The sequence below is a fragment of the Vicugna pacos genome, chromosome 17 (genome assembly GCF_048564905.1).
Source record: "Vicugna pacos chromosome 17, VicPac4, whole genome shotgun sequence".
In the NCBI taxonomy this organism is placed as follows: domain Eukaryota; kingdom Metazoa; phylum Chordata; class Mammalia; order Artiodactyla; family Camelidae; genus Vicugna; species Vicugna pacos.
This window is the reverse complement of record NC_133003.1, coordinates 6908797-6921731: the sequence shown is the minus strand read 5'-3', so window position 1 is coordinate 6921731 and position 12935 is coordinate 6908797. Positions and strand designations below refer to the sequence as shown.

General features: G+C 39.8%; 1 protein-coding gene across 1 annotated transcript in view; it reads left to right on the top strand.

Annotated features, from left to right (window-relative positions):
- NEK10 (NIMA related kinase 10) overlaps positions 1-10794 on the top strand; it is a 162462-nt gene extending 151668 nt beyond the window's left edge. Inside the window, exons 35-37 of the mRNA XM_072940891.1 lie at positions 5849-5901; positions 5984-6039; positions 10144-10794. Of these exons, the coding sequence (XP_072796992.1) occupies positions 5849-5901; positions 5984-6039; positions 10144-10192 (158 nt within the window). The 3' untranslated portion in view covers positions 10193-10794. The remainder of the gene's footprint in view (positions 1-5848; positions 5902-5983; positions 6040-10143) is intronic.
- Positions 10795-12935: the final 2141 nt, after the last annotated feature.

The following is a 12935-nucleotide window of genomic DNA, read 5'->3' as shown; positions in this document are numbered from 1 at the left end:
AACTGTAAGTTTGTTCTCTATGTCTGTGAGTCTGTTTCTGTTTTGTAGATAAGTTCATTCATGTCCTTTTTTTTTTTTTAGATTCTACATATAAGTGATATCATGCAACATTTTTCTTTCTCTTTCTGGCCTCACTTAGAATGACATTCTCCAGGTCCATCTATGTTGCTGCAAATGGCATTATTTTTTTACGGCTGCATAGTATTCTGTTGTATAAATATACCACAGCTTCTTTATCCAGTCATCTGTCGATGGACATTGGTGTTGTTTCCATGTCTTGTCTATTGTAAATAGTGGTGCTGTGAAAATTGGGGTGCATGTGTCTTTTTGAATTCTATTTTCCTCTAGATATATGCCCAGGAGTGGGATTAATGCATCTTATGTTAGGTCTATTCCTAGTCTTTTGGGGAATCTCCATACTGTTTTCCATAATGGCTGCACCAAACCACATTCCCACCAGCAGTGAAGGAGCGTTCCCTTTTCTCCACACCCTCTCCAGCATTTGTCATTTGTGGACTTCTGAATGATAGCCATTCTAACCGGTGTGAGGTGATACCTCATCGTAGTTTTGATTTGCATTTCTCTAACAATTGTTGATGCTGAGCATCTTTTCATGTGCTTGTCGGCCATCTGGATGTCTTCTCCAGTCGGTTTTGCCAGACGTTGGCAGTGTTCTTAATCACTTGCTTCCAGTTTCCTGCCTCCCCATCTGACTCCAGGTTCAGCTGCCTCGGCCTGTGCTCTCTGCAGGTGCCTCCTCATGATCTGTCTGCATTCACCCCACGGCCCCAGCCCCATTCAGACTGTTATGTGTATATTGCATCCATAGTGATCCTTTTAAAACAGAATGTGGTCATGTCTCTCTCTCTCTCTGTCTCACACACACACATGCATACACACACACACACACACACACACACACCACACACACACACACACACACACACACACACACACACTGTTCATGGGTCTGAGTATAAAATGCCAAAATTCTCACCACAATGTTCATATCCTGTTTGGTCCAAGCCTGGACCCCTCTCCCCACCCTCACCTTTTACCGCTCTTGCCCTTTGCTGTCTCCTCACCGGCCACAGGGCCCACCTACCATGCTGCTTCCTCCCCAGCCTGCACATGCTCTTTCCTCTGCCTGTGATGTTCTGCCCACTCCATCCTTTACTCACTCTTGCTCATTATTCTGTCTCTCAACAGAAGCATTATTTCAGGAAAGCCTTCCCTGTCTCAGTTAGGTCTGTCTGTGACCTCCTAGAACCACCGCCCTGGCCTTCAGTGCATTCAGCTCAGTTGCAATTTTACATATATCCAGGCGGGTATTTCACAGACACATTTTTCCCTAATTAGGAAGTCAGCTCCAAGAATACGGTTCTTGGCCACCATTGGTGGTTTTCGTAGCTTGGATGTGTGCATGGGAACACAAGGGTTGGTTTATAATATACTCCCTGAATGAATGAACAGCACTTGCCTTCCTCTCTTCAGCCTAAATCCCCATGCCTCTAGATCATTGGGTTAATGTCCTAGCCCTGTATCACCATGCCCCTTTTGTGCAATGCTCAGCCTCTGCCCTCGATGTCCTCTCACCTGGAATGTCCACTTGGCTTCCTTGTGTCCAACCAAATCCAGCCTTCGAAGTTCAGCTCCAGTGTCCCCTCTGCAGAGCTTCTGAAAACCATGTTGGTAAAGGGGGTGAGAAGGGATAAATTGGGAGTTGGAAGTTTGCCCTTTTCAGGGAGTGATGGAAATGTTATGTGGTGACGGTTTCCTCGGTGTATCTGTCTATCAAAATTCATCAAATTGTACATCTGAAACATGTACAGTTTTCTCTACAGAAATTATACCACAATAAAGTTATTTTAAAAAACAATTTATAAAAACCACATTGGTCTTCATAGCTTTAGCATCCTTCTCTGTGCAAGTTTCGATCTCAGCACCTCATTTCAAAATTACTTATTTAATGAACAGAGAATATGAATCCAAGTTAACTACTGTGGCAAAGTCTAAATTGTTCCTTTTGCTTCTGGTTTGTTAATATGAATCGACATTTTTAAAGCATATTGTATTACACAGGCACAAAACTTGGCCAGCCCAAGTGCTGGTTAAAATGAAAGTTGAAAGGAAGTTGAAAATTTCATTAAAAAATTCAGCTGTATAGAGGGGAATTAAATGATTGGAATTTTAATAAATTCTGGCTTTTAGTGAATTACTCTTTCCTTTGCAATGTTGAGAATTAATCTGTGGAGATTAAAATTAATTAATGGTGACTGAGAAAGATGTATTAAAAAACTTGTTTGCCTTGGCCGGACAAGAAGGCATTTTCAAAGCAGATACATGACAAAGTATAGAATTGCTCTATACATAATGTTCTGTTGAATAATTGGAGTTTATTCCTCCCACACTTGATAAAAATAACATTTTGGCATTGCAGACCCCATGCCATTATTTTTCTATCCATTTTAAGTTTGTTCTCATAAGACTGTAAAGTGTAGGATGTGTGTGTGTGTGTGTGTTTCACCTGACCAGCGAACTGTCTGCTTGCTTTCACTGTAATTTGCCTGCCTCTAATTTATAAGTCCTTTTTTCTGGACGGTGGGGAGGGTGGTTGGGGGAGGTAGTTCAGTTTATTTACTTACTTATACTTAGAGGAGGTACCAGGGCTTGAACCCAGGACCTCATGCATGCTTAGCATGTGCTCTACCACTTGAACTACACCCTCCCCTCTTAAAAGTCCTTTTGAAAGGAAGAAGATGGGTCTTTATCTGTGTCAGAGGGATTGAGAGCCGAAGAGCCCCGGTCCCTCTTGCAGAGACACGCACGGAATTCTCATGTCACTTGACTCTGAATGTGAAATAAGATGCAGTTTTACTTTTTCTGTTTCAGTTATCTCAGGGATCTCCAGAACCAATTGAGCCCAGCTTTTTCACAGCAGATTACCATTTATTGCATCATTCATCAAGGGAACACAGCCTGTCCCCAAATAACTCAACAGGTAATGGTCTTCAACACAGGAATCTGGCTTTCATGAAGAAACAGATTGTTTGGTATTTTTCTTTCTCTTTCTGGCTTACTTCACTTAGGATGACATTCTCTAGGAACATCCATGTTGCTGCAAATGGCATTATGTTTTTTATGGCTGAGTAGTGTTTCATTGTATATAACACAGGGAAATACATTCAAGATCTTGTAGTAGCTTACAGTGAAAAAGAATATGAAAAGGAATAATATATGTATATTCATGTATGACTGAAGAATTGTGCTGCACACCAGAAACTGACACAACATTGTAAACTGACTATAACTCAATTAAAAAAAAAGAAAGAAAAAGACCAGTTTGGAACAACAGCTATCCTCAAAAGATTATCTTCAAATTAAAATAAAAATAGATCTTATATTTATTATCTATGATGGTAGTTGAGAGGGACATGCAGTAGGAATCTGGCAATTCCCTGAGATTTACTTTACCTACTTGGGACAGCTTCCATGATCATTAATTAATACCAGAAGCAAACAGAATCCATGTGGTTAAATTGTATTTCCTTTTATTTCTTCTTATCTGATGATGGGAAATCAAATGCCCAAAAGCATCCGGGGAGATAAATAGCAGAAAGGGAAGAGTTTGAATAAAACAGAAAATTTGAAACATACCTGAAGAATCACATCAAACCTATTTAATTTTTTTTTCTTTTTTGGGGAAATTTCACATAGGGAGGCAATGTAACTTAGGGATTAAAGGTGCACACTCAGTCACTGAGTAGCTGACCTTGAGGAAACCATTTGACCTCGCTGAACCCCAGTCTCCTTGCCTGTAATGTGGGGATAAAAATGTTACGTGCATTTTAGGATTATTGCAAGGATCAGTGTAAATACATAACAAACGCTTAGCAAGTATGCCTACGGGCTGAGCATAGTGTAACTCTCCTAATTACGTGTGACTCTCAAAAGAAATCTTCAGGCTACTCTGAGGCTGTAGAATTCCTGCATAATTTTTGAATCCCTGTAAACTACAGTTAGGTCCCTCAGTGGGGCAGAAACAGATGTGAACCTTTTAGGGTTAAATGAAAACCTGCCATTTCCTCATCCAAGAACATCGCTCATTGCTGGTGTGCTTTTGTTGGTGCCTACCTTAGGCAGATCATTTCATATAATAATTATCAGACTTTCCCCAAGACTTGGATTCCTGGGATAAAGCTAACCTGGGCAGGCAGAATTTCATTTAAAATAGCCCCTGAGAAATGTATAAGATCAGATAAACTGTTGTCTAAATTCATTTGCTTTCATATATTTCTTAATTGGAGTATCATTGATTTTCAATATTGTGTTAGTTTCAGGTGTACATCAAAGTGATTCAGATATATATATATTATATATTCCTTTTCAGATTCTTTTCCTTTTATAGGTTTATAGCATATTGACTATAGTTCCCAATGTTGTATGGTAATTCCTTGTTGTTTATTTTATATACAGTTGTGTTTATCTGTTAATCCCATATTCCTAATTTATCCCTCCCCCCAGCCTTTCCCCTTTGGTAACCATAAGTTTGTTTTCTGTGTCTGTGAGTCTATTCCTCTTTTGTAAATATTTGTATAATTTTTTAGATTTCACATATAAGTGATTTCATACAACATTCGTCTTTCTCTGACTGACTTCACCTAATATAATGTGGCATATATACACAATGGAATACTACTCAGCCATAAAAAGATTTTAAAATAATGCCATTTGTAGCATCATCGATGGAACTAGAGATTGTCATAATAAGTGAAGTAAGTCAGAGAGAGAAAGACAAATACCACATGACATCAAATGTATGTGAAATCTAAAAAGAAAATAAGACAGCTGAACTTATTTACAAAACAGAAACAGACTCAAAATGGAAAAGTCAGTTGCTTTTAAAAGTATCTCCCAGGGCAGGTCAGTCAGTCACAGGCCACACTTCTGACAGCAGCAGATCTGTTGAGGGAAGAGCTCTGGTTGAATTCTCTCAGTGGTCAGAGAGGGACTTGACGGGCGTTTCCAGAAGCTGGACACATCACCGCAGAGCAGACTGGGTGTGTCCCTTGTCACAGCAGGCTGGGCAGAAGGGAAGACAGCAGAACCATGCAGCACTTTGGGCTTTAAGCCAGGCTTAAATAGCACACTGCCAGGATTCACATCCTTACGCCTCCCCTCAGCCTTCAACCCGTTCTCTTCTCTCTCCTGAGTGTGAGGGGAGCTCCTGGCCTCTACGTGTTGATTGGTTAGAGTGGAATATGGTCAACACTGCTTTGGGTGGCACCAGAGTAGGTTAAGCACTGGCATATCATACTCAGACTAAACAGGAAAAGAAATCTTGTCCTCTAGCTTTAAATGTATTTTATTTCCCTCCTGGCAGCCAACGGAAGGGGTCAGATCTTTGTTGTGGTTCACTGGCTATTACTTCCTCCACTAAGAATTTATCCTTGCTAGTACATTTCCACTCTTTTTGTCTTGTGGATGAGGGAGAGTTTCTTAATCTTTTCTTTGCCTTTCAGGTAGTTTGTGTTTAGAGTCACTCCTTTCCTGTTCATAAGACACACACACACACCCACACACACACAAGTTAATTGGCCAGTTTATCCGACGCCTTTAAATCTTGAGTATTATTTTTTGATGGCCACCCCAAAAGTGGAAAGCTATTAAAGGAAGAGAAACAAAGCATCTGAGTATTCAAAGCCAAGATAATTTGGAATGTGTTTCTAAGTACTCATCTTCATCATTAAGAAATTGACCATTTTCACTGCCCGCTTATAATTGCCAATAAAATCCAACTAAAAAAAATGAACCAAGTGCCAGACTTGCAATAATTTGTCTATTTCAGGTCTACCCACCAGCTTTGATCTGGAGGAGGGCATCACGTATGAACAGATGCAGGTGAGGTTTCTGCAGCGCCTCTGACTGATTCTGTTTTGTTGCTTTTAATTCAGTACTAACCTGATTTCTTTTTCCATTTTAGACTGTGATTGAAGAAGTCCTAGAGGAAAGTGGGTATTACAATTTTACTTCTAACAGGTGAGCTCCAGGGTTTGCTTTCAAATATTAAAGTTCAGTTTAGAACTTAGAATTCATCCCCACCAACCTTAAGTGAAAACTGGCAGCCAGTGCTGGGCAGGGGACACATGGACAGAATCCCCAGGATGAACATTTCCAGCAACTGCTGGGACTTTCCTGAGAACCCACTTCTGGCCAGCTTGCCACAGGCGGCTGTCTCTTCACACTCGACCCTGTGTGTTCCCACTGCCAGAAGCTGCAAGAAGGAAGCCCAGAGGACCCTGACCACCGAGAGAGTGCAGCTCCACATTGGGCGTCAAAATCTGTTACCAAACTCAGGTCCAGCAGCTCGCCGCTCAAAAATTAGTACTTAGGAGTGACAAATGTTGGTAGATAGGACAGTTGCCTTTTATTCGAATGCTGGCAGTCTGGGGCGATGGTGGACTTAGTGTCTACAAAAAACAAGTCCAAAGAGTCTACTCGATCATGAATGTTCTCTAGGGAAAAAGAAAGTGACCTCAGTTAAATCATTGAGATGGGGGTCAGAGTCATTTCTCTCCCCTCCCCCCCAATATGCAGGCTTGTCGACCTCTTCTGATTTTTCTTAAGACGCCATCTTGTTCACATAGTTTGTTCATAAGATGACTGAAGGGGAAGCTAGGAAAGAGATCTTGTCATCTGTTGATTACTTAGTCTCCAGTTCTACTTCTTTGATCTAGGAAGCAACCAACATGTTAGACAAGGTATTGTGTGACCAAAAGATTTGAAAGGTGCTCTAGGGCTGGGGTTGAGCAGGGCATGGGGGTGCCTGATTTAAGGTTACTGACCAGACGAAGGGACCTCCTGCAGAGAGCTCTTTCCTTCCAAAAGGTTCTTTTACATGAATCTATTTGAGAGGCAATCCCAGAAAACTCTGGTAGGTATTGAAAAACTCAATGAAGATTTCATTTTCAAGCAAATTGCCATTGTGGTAATTGAACCACAATTGAACTTGATCCCACTGGGAATCTGGGTGCTCCAGGACTGAGGGAGCTGGGATCCTGATTTCTGATTCCCATCAGCCCTTGTTGGAGGCCTCTTTCCCCAGGGGACATTAGTTTCCTGGCATTTCTGGCCTCTAAGAGTGGACAAAGCAGATTCTAGAGGCCAGAGAAATCCTCAGGAAAAGGAATGCAGATGCTGGCAGTTGGAAGTCAGCCCAGCATATTTTGAAGGGGTTTGAATGAGGGGATATGGGTGCTGCCAGTGTCTACTATAAATGAATTGTCTCTGGACATTGTCGAGGAGCCCACTGGTAACTGAATCATCAGATCGATGGTGAGCCACCACTTACACATCCTGTATGGCTAAAGTTGCTTTAGGAGGTGTGTAGATTCTGCTCTCCCAAAGTGGCCTTTTCTGCCTGGAGATATAGCCTTTCTGTACAGCTGATGAAGCTATCTGGTGACCATTATTTAAATTATTCTCAAAGTGTTTCCCAGAGGAAGTGGTCTTAAAAACAACCTGTTATGGTCATTATATGGAAATTAGATTCTTTTTTTAGACATTAGTTCAGTCTCCAGCCTTTTTTCCCTTATGTTTCAACAAGTTATTTTTATGAATCACACATAAGATTATTCAACTGCTTGCTCTTTTGATTTGACAGTGTATTTCCAAAATTCTACCTTTGTAAGTTTAGTTCTGCTGTGATTTGTAACTTCAGAGAAATGCAGGCATATTGTTAATAGAAATCACCCACTCCATCATCACTCTGCTCCCACCATCCTGGAGGGATTTGGATCATTCATTTTCTACTTTCGATCTGAATACTTCCAGCCTTCCACGGATGGTGTGAATGTCTCTGTCCTTGACTTTTGGCAACTTCTTATTTCAAGTGCCCTTGCTTGTGGTGGGGCAAAAATCATACTTAACACTGTTATATCTGCATTTTCTCAGAGACTCAAGATCATGGGCTATGAGTGTCTTCAAATTTTTGCAGAGAATCAACGAAGTATCAGTTTAAGGAACTTAGGGAGGCTCTTACAAGAGGTCTTATTTTTCCTTTTTAGAAATAATAATTTCAGTCTTTCTTTGAAATGTATGGTTATGCTTTTGAATTATATTATTACTAAGATTTTAAAAAATCAAATACTACTACTACTTTCCAAGACATATTCCTGTATTAAAAGACATTGCAGATTTTCTGATTATGGTAAATAGACAATAAGATGCTTAATAATGAAGGTGAAATTATTTAGTTATATTCAGAATTGTGAATACAATATGAAGAAATGAATTTAATGATCAATTTAAAGCAAAATATGATGGTTATGACATGAAATTTTCTTAAAATGCTCCAAGTTAAAATAAATAATCCATTTAAAGAGCCACATGGCCGTGACATTCCCTCTTCAGTTTCTAATAGCAATGATAGAACATATCACTGGGAGAGAGTTTTCATGGTTTACTAGTAAAAATAACCCCTGGTAGTGCTTAAAGCCATTGTTCACTGGTGTTCCCAGTTAATTTCCAAGAAGTAAATCAGGCTCTACATAGGCACCTAACACTTCACAAGCTGAAAACACACATAATTCCAAATATGAATCAGATCAGCTGTGACAGTCATGATTTATCCATAGTCAAAGGATCGAGGATGCTAAACTACATAGGACATACAGAAGTATTTATAATTAGTACTTAGAATCAGAAGAGTGTATTTTCCCAAATAGGTTTTGTAAATAGCCAATATCCTCAAAGATGTTAATAGATGCTCCCTGAAAAATAAAGTTCCGTGACCAAATATATTTGGGAAACTCTTGAGTGTATGTTGTTCCATTTTTGTTAACAGGTATTAATATATTAAAGACTTTGAAGTGCACTGTAGGAAAGTAATCTGCTGACCTTGTTCACCCCAGTGATTCTTCATCCTTTACTTGGAACACAAAGTGAGAGTACCTGCTGAGAAATAATGGTTAGAAATAGGAAGCATTGTTTAGCTCCTGCACCAGTATTTATCCAGATATGCTACTGTTCCCATCATCCTCTTAATCATCATTGTCATCATTGCAAAATATTATACAATGATCTTGGTTCATCACCATGGCCAGAGAATTACATGCTAATTCCTGTATAACTCAAGTTTACAATTTAAGACTGTCTGTTCAAACTTAGACACATGTGTACAAAGCATCCAGACAACAGCTAAAGCATTAAGCCAAGGTATGGTGCATTTTCAGCTTAGATCGTGAAGTTTATGTTTAGTTAGGGATAGAGAGATGAGATTCTCAAACTAAGTCTCAGGACAAGGGCATTATCTAGCTATTAGCTGTCTTTAGGGAAGTTACAGAGAACTGTTTAAATAATGGTAAGATGGCTTGAGCAGATGTAGGAGAATGTCTCAAGCACAAAATGCTGCATTTGTTAAAGAAAATGGTAGCAGAAACAGAAACAGCAGTGAGGGACCCTAGCCAGAACGAGGGCTTTGGGAAGAGGGGGTAGTATGGAGTTGAACTGAAGACAGCTGTGCAAGAAAATGAAACAGGGTTCAAACAAGCTGGGCCAGCCCCAGGAGGGCTCCACTCCTGATCATTTGCAGGCTTGTCTCATTAATTACATCTGTTACACACATAACAGTTCGCTTCCTTACCGGAAGGTTACTGCCTGACATGCCTGAATTGATCAGCGTTGTTTGTGAGAGTAAAAGCGTCTTGTAAGTGAAGAGATGACCAGCATATCATCCTCGTATACTTAGGGGGATGCATTAACATTTAATTTTGTGACAATGAAATATGTGTTGAGATTTTTTAAAAAGTACATTGAATCAGCTTGCATTGATTTTTCCTGTAATTAACTGTTGAACATGTGAAATAGGCATTTAAGATACAGGCTACTTTGGAGAGGTGAGTTTTCCACTCTAGAAGGTTATTAGTTCCCACTGAGTTTATAGTTGGAGAAACACAGTGTTAGCAGTGAACTTCAGCAAAAGGCAGCTGTCTGACAATCTCCCCATTCTGTCCTGTTTAGAATCACAATTTGATTCCATGTGATTTGCTTGCTTATATACCTGAGCTGCTGCTTTTGAAATTGAATGTGTGAACTAAAACACTTGAGGCTGTAGCTAACTCTTTCTGCTTCTGACTCTTCCAGGTATCACTCCTATCCCTGGGGCACCAAGAATCACCCAAACAACAGATGAAAATGCTGCATTTTAAATGGATGTGGTTTTCCCAGTCAAGTTCATGTTCTGAACGTGAGACACTGCTGCAAACTGCCTAGGGATGGGGAACTGCTAGAGGAGTGTGGAAGAGAGAAGACCAGCCTGCCTTGGTGCCGGCACGGCCCCTTCCTAGAGGCCCATCCCGGGGGTGCGTTGGATGCAGGATGACGGAGCTGTCAGAGTGCTCCTGGGGGAAGATGCTGCAAAATTCATCTGTGAGAAGGAAACCCACTCCTCGCTGAACTGTTCTCCAAGTTCAAAACAAAACAAAACAAAACTTTTCCTATTTTTCAAAGGAATATTTTGTATTTTTAGAATTGCTGGAACTATTTATGTAAAGGCATCTAGCCTTCAACGTATGAAAAATAGTTTTAGAGAAAAATATAGGACCCAGAACAGTTAATATATTGGGTGATTCACCGAGCCCTCAATTTTTCTGCTCTTAAAAGAAATACACACTTTATGACTTTGTAGCTTTTTGTTTGCTTTAATTAAATGATTAGTTTTCTTTAATTAAATGATTAGTTTTCTCTTAAGCACTCGGGTGCTAGTGGTCTTGAACTCTAAGACAGCGTAGACAGTATTTGCAACCTTGCACAGCCTCTGAGAACAATTGTCGGATTTAAGTTGGACCGATAGAAGATACTGACCTATAGTATGTGTATATGTACATACACATGTAAGGGGAGGAGGGAGGTTTCCATTAGGCTAATGCTTTGCTGCTAATGAAACTCATAGTGTTTTTAGAGCACTTTCAAGAGTCACAGTCTATGAAAGAGATGCGGTGTTCTTTATTCTGAGTCCCTCGTAACTAACATTGCCTACATTGGTGTTAAGATTTTGTTGTTTAAGTACATGAAATGAAAATAAGTTATATAATAAAAATATAAATTTCTTCTTTATTCATTGAGACGTCTCTAGAAAAGAGAAGTCGGAACGCCAAAACAGCGCCCCATTCCTGTGTAGGGACAATTTATGATGAAAATTCTCTAGATTCTTGATGGGCTAAAATCTCTCTAATTGGCTTCTTATAACAGGTGTAATATCAAGAAATTATTGTGAAATCGGACTACTTCCAGCTATTTTAAGAACATTTTAATTCTATGTAAGTCATCTGAAAGCTGAAATTATGCTTTTTATTTACTTCTCACTAAATTCTATATTTACACTGATGTACGATGATCAAGTAGTATTTTTTTAGTATGATCAAATAGAATTTAGTTCAATATAGTTACAGTGCTTGAAACACAACATTTTGTATAGGATGGGAAAATCTCAGTGTGAATGCATACTAGTTTTACAATGAGTATGTTCAATACCTAAATAATATATCCAAACTCCCTTGGACTAATGCCTTTGAAAACTGCCAGTGAATCTTTGTCTTTAAGCCAAATTAATAATTACAAATACACTGTAATTTAAACTAACAAATGAGAATATAGAAATGAAAATTTCAGTTTGGGCCTTCAACCAAATACATTCGCGTAAAATGTACATGTGAAATCATAAGGCTGTGATGCTGTTGATTTAAGCCAGGAAAAATTTGGTTTCTGTTCCAGCTTCATTTGAACCTGCAGAGTTATATTTTTATCTCTTTTTCACGTGTGGAATGGCCACATCTTGTACACAGGCCTAGGGTCACACATTTTCATTGCAACAGAAGCCAATACCTAGGAATAAACCAAACTTTAGGGTGAAAAGCTTGAACCATCTCAAATGGTGTAGAAAAGAATAGTATTCAGAGGTCACACCTTGTTTAGAAAAGAGAAATTATTTATTTGAAGGTATTTTTAAATGTGTACAGTTATCCCTATTTACCAAAAATGGAGCAAAAATTTTTTAACCCTTTTAGACCATACAAATGGCATTTATTATGCTAGAAGTTAGTAAGAACTGACAGAAATTAGCAAATGAATGTCTTTTTCAACAACAATTTTAGGCCCATCAACTGTAAGCTGACAGATGCATTCTTTGACCAAAATAATATTTATTAAACTACCCAATCAGCCAAAATAAAAGTAACCTGCCAGTTAGTGAATCAGCACTCTCCCAGTGTAAGAGACGGCTTTTAAGAGAAGACTGGGCACTGGGAAGTGAAGCATTATGTGCCTGGAATCATGTCCCAACAGGCATCTTTACTTTTCCGAAGCGCTCACTTCTGAGCTTCCTGCAGGGAGCCCTCCCCTCACAGTGAAGCCAGAACCATCATTTTGTTCTCACTGTCTGAACTGTCTCAGAGCAAAGAACTTGTTCCTTACACTCAGTCTTGTTTTTGTTCTTCGGTGGTTTTTTTTTTTGGTCTTATCTTCATTGCATTTAAATTCTCTTTCTTTTGTATACTTTTTAAATTATTTGTTGAAACCATATCAAGGCAAGATGAGAGAAAGGGAGACAGGTACATCAGAAGCAAGATCTTCCATGTCGCCTTGCAACCCCCATGCCAACACCCCTGGTCTCACAGGCTCCGGGTATAAACACTGCCTTCGGCTAGGCCTTGACCCGGGGTGACGTGACCTTTGCCGGTCCCCAGGTCCTTGCAAAATGTAGGGCAATGTCAGGGCCCCACTGGAACCCTTGCTTCCATGAGAGATCCCTCGGTGACTTGCTAGACTGTACGGACCCCTCCCAGGCTGTCTGGCACCTCCTCTGCCCTGTCCCCTTCAGGAAATGGATGCATTCAGGTCAGGCACCTGAGTGAAATCCTATAGTGAATCTTAAAAGC